At 47.2% G+C, this 19,019-nt stretch overlaps 1 protein-coding gene across 1 annotated transcript; it reads left to right on the top strand.

Annotated features, from left to right (window-relative positions):
* Positions 1-3,144: 3,144 nt before the first annotated feature.
* Positions 3,145-12,091, top strand: LOC309697691 (Ig-like V-type domain-containing protein FAM187A; the record flags this gene model as incomplete). The annotated part of the gene is made up of 6 exons (XM_082519805.1): positions 3,145-3,376; positions 8,366-8,556; positions 9,129-9,406; positions 9,509-9,856; positions 11,134-11,357; positions 11,874-12,091. 6 exons carry the CDS (start codon positions 3,145-3,147, stop codon positions 12,089-12,091), a joined length of 1,491 nt encoding a protein of 496 aa, XP_082375931.1.
* Positions 12,092-19,019: the final 6,928 nt, after the last annotated feature.

Below are 19,019 nucleotides of genomic sequence, written 5' to 3'. Positions count from 1 at the left end.
GATTCTTGGGGGACTTCAGTGTGGGGGGTGTAGACCTGGATGGGGCTTTGGTGGCTCTTAGGCGGTGTTTTTCTGGTGGTTGCTGCTGGGGGGAGTCTGTGCTTGGTAGCCATGCTGCTCCTGGGTGGGTCCAGGGCGGGGTTGTGGTTCTGAGGGTGCTTTGTTTCAAATACCTTTTATTAGAAGCAAGTATCACAGTTGTTACAGGTTAATAAGACTTATGCCCCCTTTTCTCTAAATAAATAAGCAGACGAACAAAAAATCCACCAATCGATGATTTGGATGATTAAAGTAGATTTCAAGTCCGTTCCTGACTGCCAGAAAGTTGCATTTTCCCAAGATATGCAAGCACAGGACGCCAAATTAGTTCAAAATCTTTCACATCGGCATTCATGGTGTATCTTATTTTTTCACGGTGAAGTGTATTTGTAAGCTCTGCGAGCCACATCTTCAACACAGGAACCTCTTTGCCTTTCCAAAGCTGCAGGAGCAGTTTCTTTGCGATGATCAGTGCATATGACACAAGACCTTTTTGAGCATGTTGTAAACTTTGTGTTTCTTTGGAGAGCCCAAAGATAATTACTGTTGGATTTGGATGAATCTTGGTGTTAAGAATATTAGACAGATGGGTGAAGATGTCACCAAAAGCCCTGAAGCCTCGGACAAAGTGCAAAACTATGTAACAGATTTCCATAATGTGTCACACGTTTTCCACAGAGGGGAGTCTGGATACATTTTGTGAAGTCTTTCCCTTGAGTAATGTAACCTGTGTACAATTTTATACTGAATTAAACAATGACAGGAATTAATAAAAAGCACATTTATGTTGCGTAAGACCTGCCAAAAACATTCCGATAGGGAGATCCCAAATTCCTTTTCCCACTCCTCTTTAATTGGATGAGTAGAAGGTGTACTCATCTCCTGTAGTGAGTTATAGAATAATGAGACTCTCTGTTCGGACCCCCGGCTATCACTAAGGCATCTATCCAAGGTGTCGGACGGCATGCTTTCAAACTGCAGCAGATGTGTACGGATATAAAAAAAATGGCTGCACGGTAGTCCAAATCTATCTTTCAATTGTTGAAATGACATGAAGGTATCGTTTGAATACAAGTCTTTTAATTTACGAATACCAAGTTCATGCCACACGTTGAAAGCTCCGTCTGCACATGATGGAAGGACAGGAGGTAGATGTAACAGGGATGCACACTGATAGTGGTTTCAGATTAAAGTGCTTAATTATTTGTTTCCAAATTCGCAAAGTGGCATGGATCACTGGGTTATAGTTGTAGTGTGCACTTGTCAAGGGAGTAGGAGAAAGTAATATTCCACCAACACAGTAAGGAAGGCAATCCTCCCGTTCTGAGGGTGCTTTGGCTCCAGGCTGGGGTTCTGGCTGGGCATGGGGGGCTTGGGTCACGGGTGGTGTGTCGCCAGGGTTGTGTTTTGGTGGATGTGCCAGAGGACGGTCTGTTGATTCAGCCTCACCTCTGGGCCCAGGACCCCCCTGGACCTGGGTCTGGGGCCGATTGCCCCTCTGAGGTTGCAAACAGCTCTGAGCACTCTAAGGAGTGCTTTGTATTTGTATATGTATGCATGAGGGCGGGACTGTACGTGTGTGTATTTGTCTACACTACTGGTCACCCCCAGTTTTTCCAGTTATTCATTGCAGTTCACGTCGCTCAAGTCCAGTGAACAGCTGAAATAGTACAAAGGTAAGTGGTGAACGGCCAGACGTTAAAAAAAGGTTTCCCAAAACTGAAAATGATGTGCATTTCAGATTATTCAAAGAGGCTTTTTCAGGGAACACAACATGGATTAACAAACCGCTGTTCTGCAGCAGTGAATGATGAAGCCTTGACACAGTGAGAAAAAGGCATTAAACAATGGAAGAGAGACAGACCATCGTAGCACTTAAAATTGCCTCAGCTTTCACGGTCCACACGCCAAAACGGCGTTTTCAAATGTATCTGCTTTGGAGAGCCTTTTAAAAAGCTCTGTGTTCCAAAAACGCCGTCTCAGTGTGGACGGAAGTTTGCAAATGAAAACATGTTAGTGTGGACATGGACTCAGATCCAGTCAGGGAGGAGTGACGTCTCTGTGGGTTCAGTAAAAGACGAGCGAGCTGGACTCAGGTCTGAGGAGACAGCAGTCCAATAGAGAAATCACATGCATGAAGGGAGACTTTGCTGCAGAGCGCTGTTTACTGAAACGAGCCGGCACAGTTTGTTCCCCGAGGCTGTCGCTCTGATGAACCCCTGCTGTTATATCATGTGTAACATGTGCACATGGCATCACTTTTGGTTTATTTTTCTTTGTATGTACTGCCTATTTCTAAAATAAAAGAAGGTTTATTTTTTAAAGTGGAGTCAGAGTGGCTGACTCTGATTCTAAAAGGCCGCCGGGGCCCATCGTAGAGAAAACAGCAGCTGAAACCGTTGAGGGGAGCAGCTGAGCTCAGTGCGATGTGTGGGTGCCATCCTGTGGGTTTCAGATATTAAAGCATGTCTGCTTTTATGAAACGCTCTGGTCATCTTTGAGCCGCTCTGCAGGACTGCAGTTGGTCCACTTTCTATTTGGAGGCTCAGGTGGTGCAGCGAGAGAGCCTCCACACTGCCGAGGTTAGCTGCAGGAGCCAGCACGCTTCAGGTTTTACCATGTGATCATGGGGAAGGCAGTGATGTTTCTACGCCCTTCATCAGTCAAAGAAAGTTTATTGTGTAATATTGTTACTCCCATCACTCTTCATCTCATTGCTTTCCTCTGCATCAGAGCAGTGACACTGTGATTACATCCTATGCATCTTTAATGTGACAAACTAAAGACAAACAGCACATCGGTGCAGCTTCAGGTATCGGACCCCGCTCCCCGGTTATTGACTAACTAATAGCATTGATTCTGCAGCTCAGGTCCTTCAGTGTTTGTCTCTCAACCATTACAAGCCCTGGCTCGCTCTGAAGGTCCATTAAACGTCTGCTTCAGCCCACTCGTCCTCGTCTTTCTCTGAACACGAGGAATTATTTTCAGCACAAAGCAGAAATGACATTTGGAGTTCTTATAACAGAGACCGGCGAGACCTGCTGCATAGCATTAAATGCATCTTTGTAGTCCTCGTTAGTGTGTGTGCACGTTTCTGCAGCCGTAATGAGGACAGATAAGCAGGTGACTGTGCAGGTGAGCGTTTACAGCCCTGCTAAAGAGGAAACAGGAAGTAGTTTGAACCAGAACGTTGACGGGCCAGTCCTGGTTCACTCAGTGATCTCCACAGATGAGAGCTCAGGACGTCGCTGTGCTGATGTGGACGCTGTATTAACGAGCAACACTGGCACCACTCTGCAGTTTATTTCATGCACTACATGGCACTACTTCTTCATGCGTCTGTGTTTGTGGGTGCATGAGCCACAAACACAGACGCACATGTTTGTTAGACTCAGACTTGTGGCTGTCCTCCCTCCATGTTCTCAGTGAAAGTCATCGTTGGTCATGTGATTGATTGAAGTGCCTTGAAGTGACTGCTGTTGCCATTTGGTACCAATAAATAAAACTAAAGCTCAGATGAGAGCCGTAGTGGTATCGCCATAAGCAGGTGGCAGCAGGTGATGTAGTGGTTGGGGCTGTCACAAGAAGGTCCAGGGTTCAACTGAGTAGAGTTGGCATGTTCTCCCTGGGGCTCTCTCCAGTATCTCTGACTTCCTCCCACAGTCCAAACACGCAGTTAGTGCGGTTAGGTAAGCTGGTGATTCCAAATGTGAACGTGGATGGTCATCTGTCTCTCTGTGTTAACCATGTGTCGGGTTGGCCACCTGTCCAGGTGTAGCAGGGCTATGTTCCAGTCCCTCCACGACCCTGACACAGGATGGATGAACTGGTCAGAGGATAAGAGCTGGTTTGAATGGGAGACCTTCCTGGAGTAAAACGTCCTGTTTCCCGCTGACAGCATTAAGTGAGGGAAATGTTTTTTTTTAACACGTTTGTCTTTTCAGGGAACAGAATGAAGCAGCAAATAAAATAAATGTCAAACGCTAATGGAAGCAGAGTGGCAGAGTGACACGTTTTAACATCAGCAAACACTCGAGCAGCCTCTGAATAAATGAAACGCGTTCATGTCTAGGGATGGGTACTGATAAGATTTTCACGATTCCGATTCCATTTTCGATTCTGTTTAACGATTCGATTCTTTATCGATTCTTTTTAAAAACGGAGGACACTAAGGTCGACTAGCTTAGAACTGTGTTTTATATCTTCTCTTTGAACAAGATAGAAATTTAGGAGTAACATGGCCTTACAAACCCAACAGTGAGATCTTAAGATACAACTGCCGGGGTTCTCTGTGCACCGCGCGGACAGGTCACAGGATCTTACTGGGAAAAGCAGAGGCGGTGGTGTGTGTTTCATGATCAACAACAGCTGGTGTGATTATGCGAACGTGCACCCGGTCAAATCCTTCTGCTCACCAGACCTGGAGTACCTGATGATTAAGTGCCGGCCATTCTGGCTACCGAGGGAATTTACAGCAGTGATTATTACGGCTGTTTACATTCCCCCACAAGCCGACACTGACCGTGCACTCAGGGAACTGTACAGCGCGATCAGCAGCGAGGAAACCGCACACCCAGAGGCAGCGTTTATCACAGCTGGAGACTTTAATAAGGGAAACCTGAAGAAAGTCTCACCCAAACTCCACCAACACATCCATTTTAACACTCGTGGAGATCGGCTACTCGACCACTGTTACACCTCTTTCCGGGATGCGTACAAAGCCCTCCCCCGCGCCCCATTCGGCCAATCAGATCACTGCTCCATCCTGCTCCTGCCCGCCTACAGGCAGAAGCTGAAACAGGAAGCTCCAACCCGGAGGGCGGTGCACTGTTGGACGGACCAATCGGAGTCTGCGCTGCGGGACTGTTTTGATCACGCGGACTGGGAAATGTTTCACGTGGCTGCTAGGGACATTGATGAATACACAGACTCAGTCTGTGGATTTATCAGGAAATGCGTGGAAGATGTCGTCCCATCCAGAACAGTCAAATCCTTCCCAAATCAAAAACCCTGGATTAACGGAGATGTTCGCGCGGCACTGGCGGCACGGAGCACCGCCTTTGCCTCCGCGAACACATCGGACTACAAACACGCACATTACCAACTCCGGAAGACGATCAAAGCAGCCAAACGTGAGTACAGGGACAGGGTGGAGCAACAGTTTGACAACCCTCGGAGTATGTGGCAGGGACTAAACACGATCACAGACTTTAGAGGGAAAACCAGCACACCGCAGACCACGGCCTCTCTGTGTGAGGATCTAAACGTATTCTACGCTAGATTCGACGCAGCGAACACCATGAGACCGGACAGTGTGCGCACCGCGGATGATGTCAGTGCGCACACTGTGTCTGAGGAGGATGTGCGGAAGTGCTTCAGGAAGGTGAACGCGCGCAAAGCTACTGGTCCGGACGGGATTCCCGGCCGCGTCCTCAAGTCATGCGCGGCTCAGCTGGCTGGAGTGTTCACGCACATCTTCAACCTTTCCCTCTCTCTGTCTGTAGTCCCAGCCTGCTTCAAAATGGCCACCGTCGTCCCTGTACTCAAATCCTCCACCATCTCCTCATTGAACGACTGGCGACCTGTAGCCCTGACCCCCATCGTAAGCAAATGCTTCGAGAAGCTGGTCAGGGACTTCATCTGCTCTGCACTACCCGACTCACTGGACCCTCTACAGTTTGCATACGGCCACAACAGGTCCACTGATGATGCCATAGCCCTGACACTACACACTGCCCTGTCACACCTGGAGAAGAGAGACACGTATGTGAGAATGCTGTTTGTAGATTACAGCTCAGCATTCAATACCATCGTTCCCTCGAAGCTGGACAGGAAACTGCAGGATCTAGGACTGAGCAGCTCCCTCTGCAGCTGGATCCTTAGCTTCCTGTCTGACAGACGCCAAGTGGTCAGACTGGGCAGCATCACCTCATCCCCCATCACACTGAACACTGGTGCTCCACAGGGGTGTGTACTGAGCCCTCTCCTGTACTCACTCTACACCTACGACTGCACGGCCACTAACAGCTACAACATCATTGTGAAGTTTGCGGACGACACTACAGTGGTGGGTCTTATCACCAACGGTGATGAGACGGCTTACAGGGAGGAGGTCAGCGCCCTGACCCACTGGTGTCAAGACAACCATCCCACCCTCAACGTCGCAAAGACAAAGGAGTTGATAGTGGACTTCTGGAGGTGCAGAGAAGTACACACCCCCATCACCATCAACGGCGCTGCTGTGGAGAGAGTGAGCAGCTTCCGGTTCCTTGGCGTACATCTGGCTGAGGATCTTACGTGGTCAGTACACATAAACAAAACAGTGAAGAAGGCGCAGCAGCGCCTCTTCTTTCTCAGGAGACTGAAAAGATTCGGCATGAGCCCCCGCATCCTCAGGACCTTCTATCACTGTGCCATTGAGAGCATCCTCACTGGATGCATCACCACCTGGTATGGCAACAGCACCGCCTACAACTGCAAAGCTCTCCAGCGAGTAGTGCGGTGCTCTGAACGGATAATTGGAGGTGAGCTTCCCTCCCTCCAAGACATCTACAGGAAGCGCTGCCTGAGGAAAGCGGGGAGGATCATCAAGGACTCCAGTCACCCCAGCCATAAACTGTTCAGACTGCTTCCATCAGGAAGGAGGTTCTGCAGCATCCGGTCCCGTACCAGCAGACTGAGAGACAGCTTCTTCCACCAGGCCATCAGACTGCTGAACACGTCATAGACACCTCAGCTTCACTACTGGAACTTCAACATTATGCACTCCATACTGTACAGTAATGCCACAACTCTGTATATTTTATATATTTTATTATTATTATTATTATTTTATTTTATTTTATTTTTTTACTATTTAATTTGTAAAAATGTGTATACACACACACACACACACACACACACACACACACACACACACACACACACACACACACGTAGGAAAATATTTAGTATACACATCCAGAAATGCATACACTATTATATATTGTACATATATTTATTAGTTTCAGGTTGGCCATTCTTGTATTTTGCTCGTTTGTGTTGTTGTGTTTGCACATCTCTGTTGCTTGTAGGGCTCGCACACAAGAATTTCACTCGCATGTGCTGTGCCAGTGTGCCTGCACATGTGATGTGACAATAAAAGTGATTTGATTTTGATTTGATTTGATTTAAGAGATCCAGCCTACGGCTCTTCAATGGGGGTGTCACAGGGTCCCCAGGAAAAAAATTGTAAATGTAAAATAATAAAATAAATATTCTTCTGTAGCAATAACAAAGTATAACATAAATTATTCTGTAGCAATTACACAAGAATATCCAGTAATGTCCTGCCTACAATTAAACACATTCACTTACTGAAAATCATCTGCTGTGGCAAACGGCTGCAAGCCTTTGACCACAAACTGAGTCACTGCTCGGTGACATTCGTCTATCCTGCCTGAAAGGAGACGCTACCGGCAGACTGCAGCGAGAACTGCCAGCATCTGAGCCAGACTCTGTCTCTCATCATGGTCACTAAATGCACAGTAATGGCAGGTTTGTAATAAGGCAGATCGCGCTAACATAATATGCACTGTTAGTTGATTATTTACCTGGAGCGAATTAAAAACACGACATTCATTTAAGGTCATCGCGTGTTTTGTGAGCAAATGCTTTTGCATATTCGTAGTGTTTCCTCCCTTAAATGAAATATCTACTTTGCAAGTATTGCAAGTTGCCCTGTCGTCATCCGTTCTTGTAAAGTGTAACCAAACTTTTGAGCGTTTGTGGTGCGTAGGCGCCGTGTTTCCTGCCGGGTAAATGACGCTCCGCAACGTGGTGACGTCATTCGTGGCGACTGGAATCGATAAGGGAATCATTTGCAAAAATGGCAAACTATTCCAAGGAGCTGAAACAGTGGGAACCGGTTCTCAACAAGAACCGGGTTTCGATACCCATCCCTATTCATAGAGCTGCTCAGCGCTTTCAGCCGCCACGCATGCAGGCGCACTCGTTCTCACCTTCCTCAGAAACACGTTTGCTGAGCCTCATCACTGCTGCATTACTCTCACCTGTTCACACCTGGGGCCACACGCTGAGGTTCAGTCGTGCTCGCTGCTCGAGAATCTCCCACCTTATGAAAATATGTGAGTTTGTTTCATTATGAGCGAGTAAATGTGCATTACTGTTGACTCCAGGTTTGTCTTTCCTGTAAGCAGAGATCCCAAAGATCCCACAGTCATATTTAGACTCCTGCAGGTCATTGGAGTGGACAGTTCAGCTCATCGGTTTGTCTTTGAAAGTAAACATTCTTCAGACTGTTTAAAAAAAACTGTTTCCTCCTCAGAGATGCCTTTGCCATCCTTGTCCCCGCTCTTCCTCCTCTTCCTGACTCCAAAGGCGTGGAGCTACGAGGCCCCTGAAGACAAACAGGACGTTTTTGCGAGAACGGCGTGTCCCGCCTTCCTGACCTTCACCAACGCTGCCTACCTGTCAGGAGTCACCGTGGAGCTGCCCTGCCTCTGCAAACCAGAGCAGGTAGAGTACGCGAGTAACTAACCATCTGTTTTCTACTGCACACCTGGGGTGTCAGGTATCTGCGCAGAGAAACTGTAGTTTTTATAATATCCAGTTAGTGTTGGTTCATATTTTGTGTTGAATCTGTTTCAGTTTGCAGAGTTTAGTTTTAGTCTGTTGATATGATTGTATGGAGGGCGTATGCTGGAGGTGAGCTTTCGGTTTTATAGTGAAAACACAAGTTTTTGACTCTGAGACGTTCGATGCCTTAAACATCGAAGCCTCGTGAGGCAAACTGCGACAACGAATGTCACCAACCTGAAAAACATTTCCTCTTTATTTTATTCCTGTTGGTTTTCCATCTGCACAAAGTCAAATCAAACGTCTAGATTTCATTTACGACTTCATGGTTTTAACTGTATCAGGACCCCCTCGCCGGTGGCCATCCGAGGATGACCGTGGCGTCCGACACACCTCGCCAGGAGGTGCTGCGCTCGCTGTGGAGGAGTAGCGGCTCTAGCTGGAGCCCCTCCGTCTATTTAAGAACCTCTTCCAACTGTGCAGACTGAAAAAGGTCCAAATATCGGTTTCAGGTCCAGTCGGTTGTCTGGTTTTTCCGGAAACATCTGGAACGATCAGAGGACACCAAAGCGCTGACTGATCACCATGGCAACCACCTGCTCGATCCCAGCCAGGTTCCTCACAGCGGAGACCTGCGGAGTCGCTTCTCCATCCGACTCTTCAGCCTGCTGATCTTCAGAGCTGGGCCCGATGATGCAGGCATCTATATCTGTGGCTCCGCCCACAAAGACTTCTTCTATGGTTACGACCTGGACATCCAGGAGGCTCCCACGCTCAGCTTCACCAACAGGTGCGCTGAGCACATACTGAATTCATGACAACCACGAACCTGCTTGTTTAAGCTTAATAATCAATCGATATTTAAGAAATAACGATCAGCTGATGTTTGCAGACTCGCTTCAGAGGCTAGCGACGGGAAACGGGACCAGAGCGCCGACCTCAGCGCTCTGTACCGCCTCTTCACCAGCTTCCAGCCGTGGTCTGTGTGCGACCGCTGCGGCGTGCCGGGCGAGCAGGTCCGAGCCGGGCTCTGCTACATACGCTCCCGCTTCCTGAACGTGCGCTACAGGCGGGCCAATCAGACGGTCGTTTCTTGCGGCTCGGGGGCGGTGCCAAGAGCCTTCGGTTTAAAGCAAAGCAGAGTCGCAGCAAAGCTGGAGGTCAGAAGCTGTCGTATGACGTGTCCGTCCCAGGCCCCGCCCTCCAAGCTGCTCGGTCTGATGTCTCTTTTTGGGTCCAGGTGAGCGTGTGCGTGACACCCGTCCAGCACCAAGCCGGTCACTGTGCTCAATTACAGACTTCCTGTTACTCAGGAAGTCAGAGGTCAAATCAGAAGCTTGATGTCTCTCGGTTTGGACGTCCCCCGATCTTCAGGGGTCAAAGTGTATTTCAGTAATGAACTTTTAGTTATTATAATTGTTTTTATTTAGAAAGAGGAGCTCTACATATTATTGAATACTTTAACAAATGTAAATATGCCAGATTACAGCCTCTGCAGACCCTCTGGCAGGCTGGTGTTACACACACACGTTAGCAAAAACATACAGAGACACTATTTACAGGTCATGTGACAAGGACAAAAACAGTGATCACATTATACTAGAACAATGACGAGTGGACACAGAGGACAGTATAGAGATCAGTAACAGAAACACATCAGTTTTGTTGCACATGCCCTGACCTTCCTGATATTGCACTGACCCATTACACTAATAGTTGCTTCCCTTTTTACACTAACTCTTTCACTCCCTGACACGACAGAGCATCTGTGCAGATTCAGTCCCCTCTCACAGTGGCTCGGGTCAGTCGAGGCGAAGGCTTTAATAAAATCACTCACTGGTCCTGCAGAGAGATACTGAAGATGATGCACAACCTGTCTCAATCCAGTCTGATTGTCAGCAGTCAGTATAGAAACATTTACATAATCCTCCTCTCTGAAGATCGAATTAATAAGAAGGCCTTTAGATTCCCAGTGGCTTGTGACCACTGTGATGGTGAACCCGTCTGCTGCTGGACCTCACGGGGGCTCCTTTCAAACCAGAGTCATGGTTTTATTTTCTTGTTATTGAAGCTAAAACTCAGAGACGCGTCCGTGTGTGGACGTCTGTCTGACATGTTATTTAGTTATTCATGCTAAACTTGTTCTTCATGACACAGTCTCTTCACTCTCACCTGTTTCCTGTCGGTCATGCTATTCTTCTGTACGTGTCACTTCCTGTCATGTCCTGGCTTGGAGTCAGCCCCCTGTGTAGATGTAGTCTTTGTTTTTGGTCTTCTCTTTGTTCCCGTGTAGTTTTTTTCCTTTTTGCGTTTTGTGCCAGTAAAGTTTTGTTTGTGGTGACCCTCGTGCGCTCTCACCTGTCGTCTCTGACACATGGACGCGTGGTCGCCCTGCTTGGAACCACAGTGTCCGAATGTCTCCGTGAATCATCTCTGAGATTGTGTCCTGAAGATTTCCTGCGGTGCTCTTTGCTGTTGAATCCAGATGTTTCACCTCTGGGTTTTTCTGTGTCACAGTTCTGCCTCATTGCCAACCGGGCTACCTCTGTACTACCTGACCCATCCCGACGGGCAGGTCCTCACCCTGGGCTGTCCCGGGGCGCGCCCTGACATGGCGGTCGCCTGGGACCGAGGGAACGAACCCATCTACAGGTCTGAACACTCTTCAGGCGCAGACCTCAGACTGCTCATAGACACCGGGCACCACCTGCTGTTCCAGCCGGCTCAAACGCAGGACTCAGGTATGAACAGCGCCCCCATCAGGTGGTCTCATCTCATTGTCCAGTCATGAAGCTCACATCAGGTGACCTTTACTCGAGATGTCTCTTTGTGAATATATTTGGCTGCTGACTCTGAGATAACTCTTTACACTCGGGGTCTTCTCCACCCTTTTCCGAACTTTATGGTGGCAGCAGGTGAAGCTGTGAAGCTAACCCTGGAGAAATTGGGGATCCCAGACCTGCCACCAAATCTGTGCATATCTGGGGTCTCCTCCCTGTACAGGAAGTGCCTCAACCAGGAGGGTGCAGGAAGTGTGGGGTCACGCAATCACAGGGTGGTCACTGCCCACAGTAGGGGGTCATAGGTGAGGAAGGGCACGCAGAGGCTCTTACCTGATGCTCCATCTGAAGTCGGTGTTTGGCCCGCATCAGATTTGTTATTTAGACGCTCTGAATCATATTTCAGTTCAGCGGTGACGATGATGAGGTCCGACCTCTGTGCTGCTCAGTTTGATTGAGGTGTCTTTACACTTGCAGGTGTGTATTACTGCTGGCTGCACGGTCGCCGGGCGGCAGAGATCCACCTCCTCGTGTACCCCCACTTTGGCAGCCAGTCGCTTCTGTCGCATCCCGACTTTCCAGCCGCCGTGCAGACCGTGCTGGGATCGTATGCTGCCATGACGACCGTGTTTTTCCTGCTGATGCTGGGCCGAGCTGTGCTGAGACACCGCAGGGAGCAAGGCCACGTGGACTAAAGGCAGCGAGGGTCAGACTCTGGTTCTGTGGGGCCGAAGGGCAGCCACATGTCCGATCCTGCTGTGATCACATCCTCATTAAAACTCTGACTTTATTACGCTGACATAAAAAAGTTCTCTGCAGGAATCCCTGTTTAAACCAAACACATGCTTGAAGTGATGGGAATACCTGAGTGAAAATGAGTCTGACGGGGCTTTAAGAATCCAGGGGGCGCCACCGCTGATTTATCCTGACGTGGCTGCTCTGGAGCTCAAGCCAGAGACTGTGTTAACCACTTTACCACAGAGCCACTGAGACCAGCCATGGTCTAAAGGTGCTGTTTGCTCTTGCAGACAGTCTGAATGTGTTTGAATATGTTCAGGTGTTCAAACACATCATTAACAGTCTGAGTCTGACAGTAAACCGTCGGGTCGGTCAGTGTGTAACATCTGCTGGACTCCAGCTGGGTCTCTGTGAAGCAGAAGTCCATTAAACGATGCCTGAGTGGACGACGATAAATAAAAACCCTCTTTTCTCCTTCACGGTCCGCTTTCATTGGACTGAATTGGAGGCTGTTGCCATGGTGAATCTCTGATGTCTTTCTGCTTATTAGCTCAGGGTGCACGCGTTCAGAGCTGAAACTGAGTTTTCAGTGTGAGAAAAGCTGATTGGAGTTCAGAGTTAGACTCTAGAGTGGATATTTGGAGATATCAGTGTTGATGAAAGTGAAGATTCAATCACAATATTTATTCATCCCTGAGGAAATTATGGAGCCACAGATGCTGCAAGACTGTAACAACAGCCAGTTACAAAATATAAGAAGATGGCTCTAATTACGAATAACTCAGGATATTACACAAGCTAAAAATGGGCTGTTGGACCCTAAAACTCTGGCTGTTGACCCTTGTTGTTGCTCTTTCTGTCTGATGCATTGTTCTCTGGTCTCGTCTCTGAGTTTAAAAGGATCTCTGGGTCTATTTGAGGTCCTGGGTGTCATGTGACACCTGTGACATCACTGTCATGAAGGTGCCGGACCAAGGTGCAGACACAGCAGGAGGAGGCGGAGACTTCAGGGCGAGGAGCCGAAGATGACCCTGCTCCTGTGTTCCCATCGCCGTGGGCCTAGCTTAGCTGCTGGTGCCAGTAGGATCAGTCAAGCGATGAGGCTAAACAGTCAAACGCCGCCTGTGTGGGTCAGGGAACATGTGATGAAGCTACAGTCAGGTATTAACAGACTCTTGCGTTGAGACTTTGTGTGTGGTTGAGTTTGGGTGACAGCATTAGTCCCCTTACCTGTGTGGCTGCCCTGTCAGTTCCTCCACAGTGACTGTGACCGGTTCCCTTCTGGCCTACTGGCCGTGGTCGTGCGGGTTCACACTCTAAGCTGGCCGTGATCTTTCTGGGCTTGTTACCCAACGGCACCTCTCTGTGGCTGATGCCCGGCGAGTGAGTCTCTCTGCAGAGAGAATCCAGCGTGCTGCTCACGGGGCCGACGTTGCACATTGGATGCCTTGTCCGCTGTAAGCTACGATGCTCACTGCCTTATTGGTCACGGTTTAACTCATCTCAAAAACCAAAGGTGAGATCAGGTGGGGCAGGTCCTGGAGGCTGGAAGCAGCAGGGGTCAGGGCATGCTGCTTCCTCCTGCCTCTCAGTACCCTAGCTTCCTGCTGGGTAGTGGAGCAGGATGAGGAGGACTGTGGTTGAATTACCAGCGGACCCTTCATGTCGTGTCTCCCAGGAGCAACTCAGCTGTTGCAGCAGGAAATGCCAAATAGCCTGTGAAGAAGCACTGGGGGCGCACAGAGGGCCAGGGCTTCTGCAGAGGAGTTAGAATCCAGATGTTTAAACTGAGAATGCCACAATTTTAAGAAGAATATGAGCTCAATGTGTAGAAGATGATGCGATGTACCAGTAAAACAAAGAGAACACAACTGATTTTCTGTCTTTATGATTTATGTAACGACAGTCCAGGCAGCGATAGAAGTGCCTGTGTGCTGCCATCTTTGTCACAGGGGACGCCACAGCTTCGTATTTACTGTTCCCGGCTCAGTCTCGAGCCACCAGCGTCTCCTCTGGGATCCAACCAGGATCTTTGGCTATTTAAGCGAATCTGAGGCAACATTAAGATCTTCTGCCCCTGTGATGTAATACACACTGGAGGAAGAAAGGCATTGATTAACCCAGTCAATCATCACAGAACCACTGGTGATATGTGACGGCTCCCTCGTCTTTTTAGGAACGTGTTCAGTCGGACATGATCCGGTGTTTGGTCGGATGATCAATAAGGACGGTTGGATGGCTGCATTATTAAACACATACTTGGTGTTGCCTGGAAACAGGCTTCTGTGTAAAAGTCAGATTTGATGTGGGTGGATTTTCAGTGAGACTCTCACAGCCACCCTTCGTCTGACCTCTGAGGGTGGTGCAAACACAATGTATTCGACTCATTTCTGTAAGTTACACGACACCCATGAAATATAATTTTATTAAAAACATGCAGAAAATTCACATTTTCACACACACGCAGGGTGATGCTGCCACCTAGTGACAGAAATATTTTATCACATACTGTAATCCTGACCACGCTGGTGCTTTCCCCTCTCTCTCACACACACACACACACACACACACACACACACACACACACAGTGTTTAAGGTGGAAACAGCTCTGTTTACCCAACAGAGGCGACGGGCAGAGCCAACAAAGTGCTGAGACTGTACCGTCACTGCATTTCTTTATTCGTTGCACAGACCTGAGTGCAAAGATCACAGATTCAAGTCTTCATGTAGTACTGAGGTGTGATTTATCCCATTGTTATATCATAAAGGTGTCATGTAGACGATGCATACAGTCCCCAGTTGTAGTGTAAACTGTTTGGGAAAAGGCTTCGCTCTGAAGTAGCTGGCGGTTAACGCCCACTGGATACTGCACAAAGCAGTGCTGCCTGCTGATTGGTCAGCTTGGTCTGTCCACCTGAGGAAAACTGAAACACAGCAGGGAAAGTGTTGGACTTTGACAGATCGAACATTAACCATGTTGGTTAGCTGACCAATCAACTGTCTGCGTAATCCAGTTGGGATTAGCCGAAAAGTTAGCGAATGCTATTATACCAACATGAGTAGCCTACATGTGCTAACAGAGCTGATCATGTGACTGACTTATTGCACACAGTAGCTGAATAATACAATTTTCTTCATTTTTGTGACTCAGAATTTTATCTTAAAACATTTGGTGTTGTAAAATTCAACTTTGTACAACTATAATTATCTTTTGCAATAAAAGTGTTTCATTAAACTGACACTTTTCTCATATTTGCCAGTACTTGTATATTTTTTGATGTATCTGTCCCAAACTACAGATCCTTTTGGATGGTACAAAGACCAGTCAGAATTTAAGGTTTTTATCTTTGATAGTAAAGAGGGCGTCTGCTCTATTTCAGCGATATTCTTGTTCAAACATTCTCTGAGATTCAGTGTGTCAGAAAATGAGCTAAAAGTGATTCGATGAACCATTTTTCAAAGAATACGAATGTTTCTGCTCAGCCTCCCAGTACACACACCTATGGTATCAGTCTGAAACGACCTCGCCTCGTTCTCCAGTTATCATATTCACACACCTGAAATAAATCACCAATATGATGAGTACAAATATGTTACTGTATGAAAACGTTCAGATTTAATAAACCAAAGGTTTGCAGAACAGATGAGACATCTTGAAAACAATGATCAGAGTCACGTGTATCGATGTCGAAGCTTTCAGTCTCCTGTCTTTAGAAAATGAACTTTACTTTTAAACTAAAGTGACTGTTGTTGCCTTCTCACTAAAACTCAGTGGACTCTGGAACCACAGGAGCATTATTACTGTGGTGATATGGTGCTACGAGGTCATTAAGATAAGATGGGGCCTGATTATTTAAGACCTTGTATGTGAGGAGCAGGATTTTGAATTCTGGATTTAACAGGAAGCCAATGAAGGGAAGCCAAAACAGGAGAAATATGCTCTCTCTTTCTAGTCCCTGTCAGGACTCTTGCTGCAGCATTTTGGATCAGCTGAAGGCTTTTCAGGGAGTTTTTAGGACTTCCTGATAATAATGAATTACAGTCGTCCAGCCTGGAAGTAATAAATGCATGAACTAGTTTTTCAGCGTCACTCTGAGACAGGATATTTCTAACTTTAGAGATGTTGCACAAATGGAAGAACGCAGTCTTACATATTTGTTTAATATGTGCATTGAAGGACATGTCCTGGTCAAAAATGACTCCAAGGTTCCTCACAGTGTTACTGGAGGCCAAGGTAATGCCATCCAGAGTAAGAATCTGGTTAGATACCATATTTCTAAGCTTTTCAGGGCCGAGTACAATAACCTCAGTTTGATCTGAACTAAGAAGCAGAAAGTTAGCGGCCATCCAGGTCTTTATGTCTTTAAGACATTCCTGCAGTTTAACTCATTGGTGTGTGTTATCTGGCTTCATGGACAGATAGAGCTGGGTGTCATCTGCATAGCAGTGTAAATGTATGCTATGTCTTCTAATGATGCTGCCTAAGGGAAGCATGTATAATGTAAACAGAATTGGTCCTAGCACTGAACCCTGTGGAACTCCATAACTAACCTCAGTGTGTGAAGAGGACTCTCCATTTACATGCACAAACTGGAGTCTATTAGATAGATATGATACAAACCACTGCAGCACAGTACCTGTAATACCTACAGCATGTTCTAATCGCTCTAATAGGATATTATGGTCGACAGTATCGAACGCTGCACTGAGGTCTAGCAGGACAAGCACAGAGATGAGTCCACTGTCAGAGGCCATAAGAAGATCATTTGTAACCTTCACTAAAGCTGTTTCTGTGCTGTGATGAGCTCTGAAACCTGACTGAAACTCTTCAAATAAACCTCTGCAGATGATCTGTTAGCTGTTTGACAACTACTCTTTCAAGGATGTTTGATATGAAAGGAAGGTTGGAGATTGGCCTATAATTAGCAAGACTGCTGGGTCTAGAGATGCTTTTTGAGTAAAGGTGTAACTACAGCCAGCTTGAAGGCCTGTGGTACATAGCCGATCATTAGAGATAGGCTGATCATATTTAAGATCGAAGAATTAATTAATGGCAGGACTTCTTTGAGCAGTTTTGTACGAATGGGGTCTAAAAGACACGTTGATAGTTTGGAGGAAGTAATTATTGAAGTTAACTCAGAAAGATCATCCATCCAGTTCAGGGCTACTTCGGTGGTTTAGCCTGTCTCAGCTGTTACAGGGTACACCTGTACAGGTCATCGACACAGAGAGAAACAGCCATTCACATTCACACTGGAACCTGCAGCCAGTTCAGTCTCATCAGTCAACAAACATGTCTGGACTGTGGCACGAAGCAGATCATGAACAGATGGATTGTCTTTTTGTGACGAGTTCATGTTTGATGAATGTGTGAAGTGTGAAGTCAAGATTCCTCTCACGATTCATGATCTGCACATTTATTGGATTCATCGAGCAGCTCAGTCTAACATATCAAAAATACATGAAAAGCGATTTTCAAAATAAAATGTGAGTTCATGTTTTTTACAGGCTGCATGAGAAATGATGATTTCTGTGTGAGAGAACATTAGATTTTACATAGTTATGACTTTACATTCATCTGTACAGTGAGACAGGTTATTACAGCATATTGTTGTCAGAACCGTGCAGATGAAGATCTCATCATTTATCTGATAAAGCAGGAAGTTAAAGAAAGTGACGATACACCGCTGCGTTGACACATTGTACCGAGTACTTTACTGCCACACTGTGATAGAACAAAAACAGGTTACATGACAGAAAAGTCCCAAACCCAGGGAATCACGCCAGCATCCCCACACTCTGAACTGTGGAGTGAATAAATGTGCCCAGTGCGTTCTGCTTACTGCCCCCAAAATTTACACAGAGAACATCTTATGTACTCCAGAGCTCCCGCTGCGTGTGCTTCCTGTTCCATAGGGGGCGCTGTCAAGCTGCAAAACAACCACATAAACTCCAACAGGGTCACATTTTTCAGCGTGGTTTTGATAGAAGGGGTCGGACGAGTTCCAGCTTTGGATTTTTCACAAGCGTCTGTTTCCCTCCGGGGAGCAGGAAGTCACACAGTGGAAGTTCTGGAGTATTCACGAGTTACCCCACAACTTATCTCCAAAGACACGAGACTAAACGTTACATTAAAGATGAATGTTGCTCCTAAAATAACATCAAATATGCAGAGAGTAGCGACAGAGGAAACTCTGCTCCAAGCATCATTTAAAAATGTATTTATAATAATGAGTTTGTAGCTGCCACCAGATTTGAATGAGCTGCTGATCCGTCTCTCTGCAGACCTTCATCTGCTGCTTGCAGCCTGTATGAGCTGCAGGTACCTGTGTGTGTGCGCATATATACCTGTTACAAGGTGCTGTGCTGCTGCCCTGCGGTCAGCAGGGGGCAGCATAGACTCACAGATCAGAGCAGATGTAGCAGCGCTCCTGCAGTCGGTCATGTGACCAGAAAACCTCATTTCAACACCAGCTTAGGGTTAGAGTAACACGGGGACACGTCACAGCCCGCCTCCTCAGGATTTGACTGATAGCCTGTGTATTGATGTTTGGTGCTCCCAGAGGGCCGAGCCACGCCCCTGAAGGGTCACGGTGCTCAGAGGTCACAGCTCGCTGCCTCCTAATTGGATTTTTTACACCTTCATAAAAACGTCAGATGTTTTTCTGAAGACGAGCACACGTTTGTTCAACCTCCACCCAGAGAAGCCCCCCGTCCCCACCCTCTGTGTGTGTGTTACCTGCCTGATTTCTTTCTATATTTAAAAAAATCCAGGTGTATTTGAAGCTCACTCCCACAGCTGGTGTCAGTAATAATGGGAGCAGCTGCTCCCTCGGAGAGCTTCGTCCTGGACGCGGCTGAAACAGTGCCGGGGAAACTACGCG

The sequence above is a fragment of the Aulonocara stuartgranti genome (assembly GCF_965226115.1).
Source record: "Aulonocara stuartgranti genome assembly, chromosome: 20".
In the NCBI taxonomy this organism is placed as follows: domain Eukaryota; kingdom Metazoa; phylum Chordata; class Actinopteri; order Cichliformes; family Cichlidae; genus Aulonocara; species Aulonocara stuartgranti.
The sequence above is the reverse complement of the archived record's forward strand: the minus strand, read 5'-3'. Positions and strand labels throughout refer to the sequence as shown.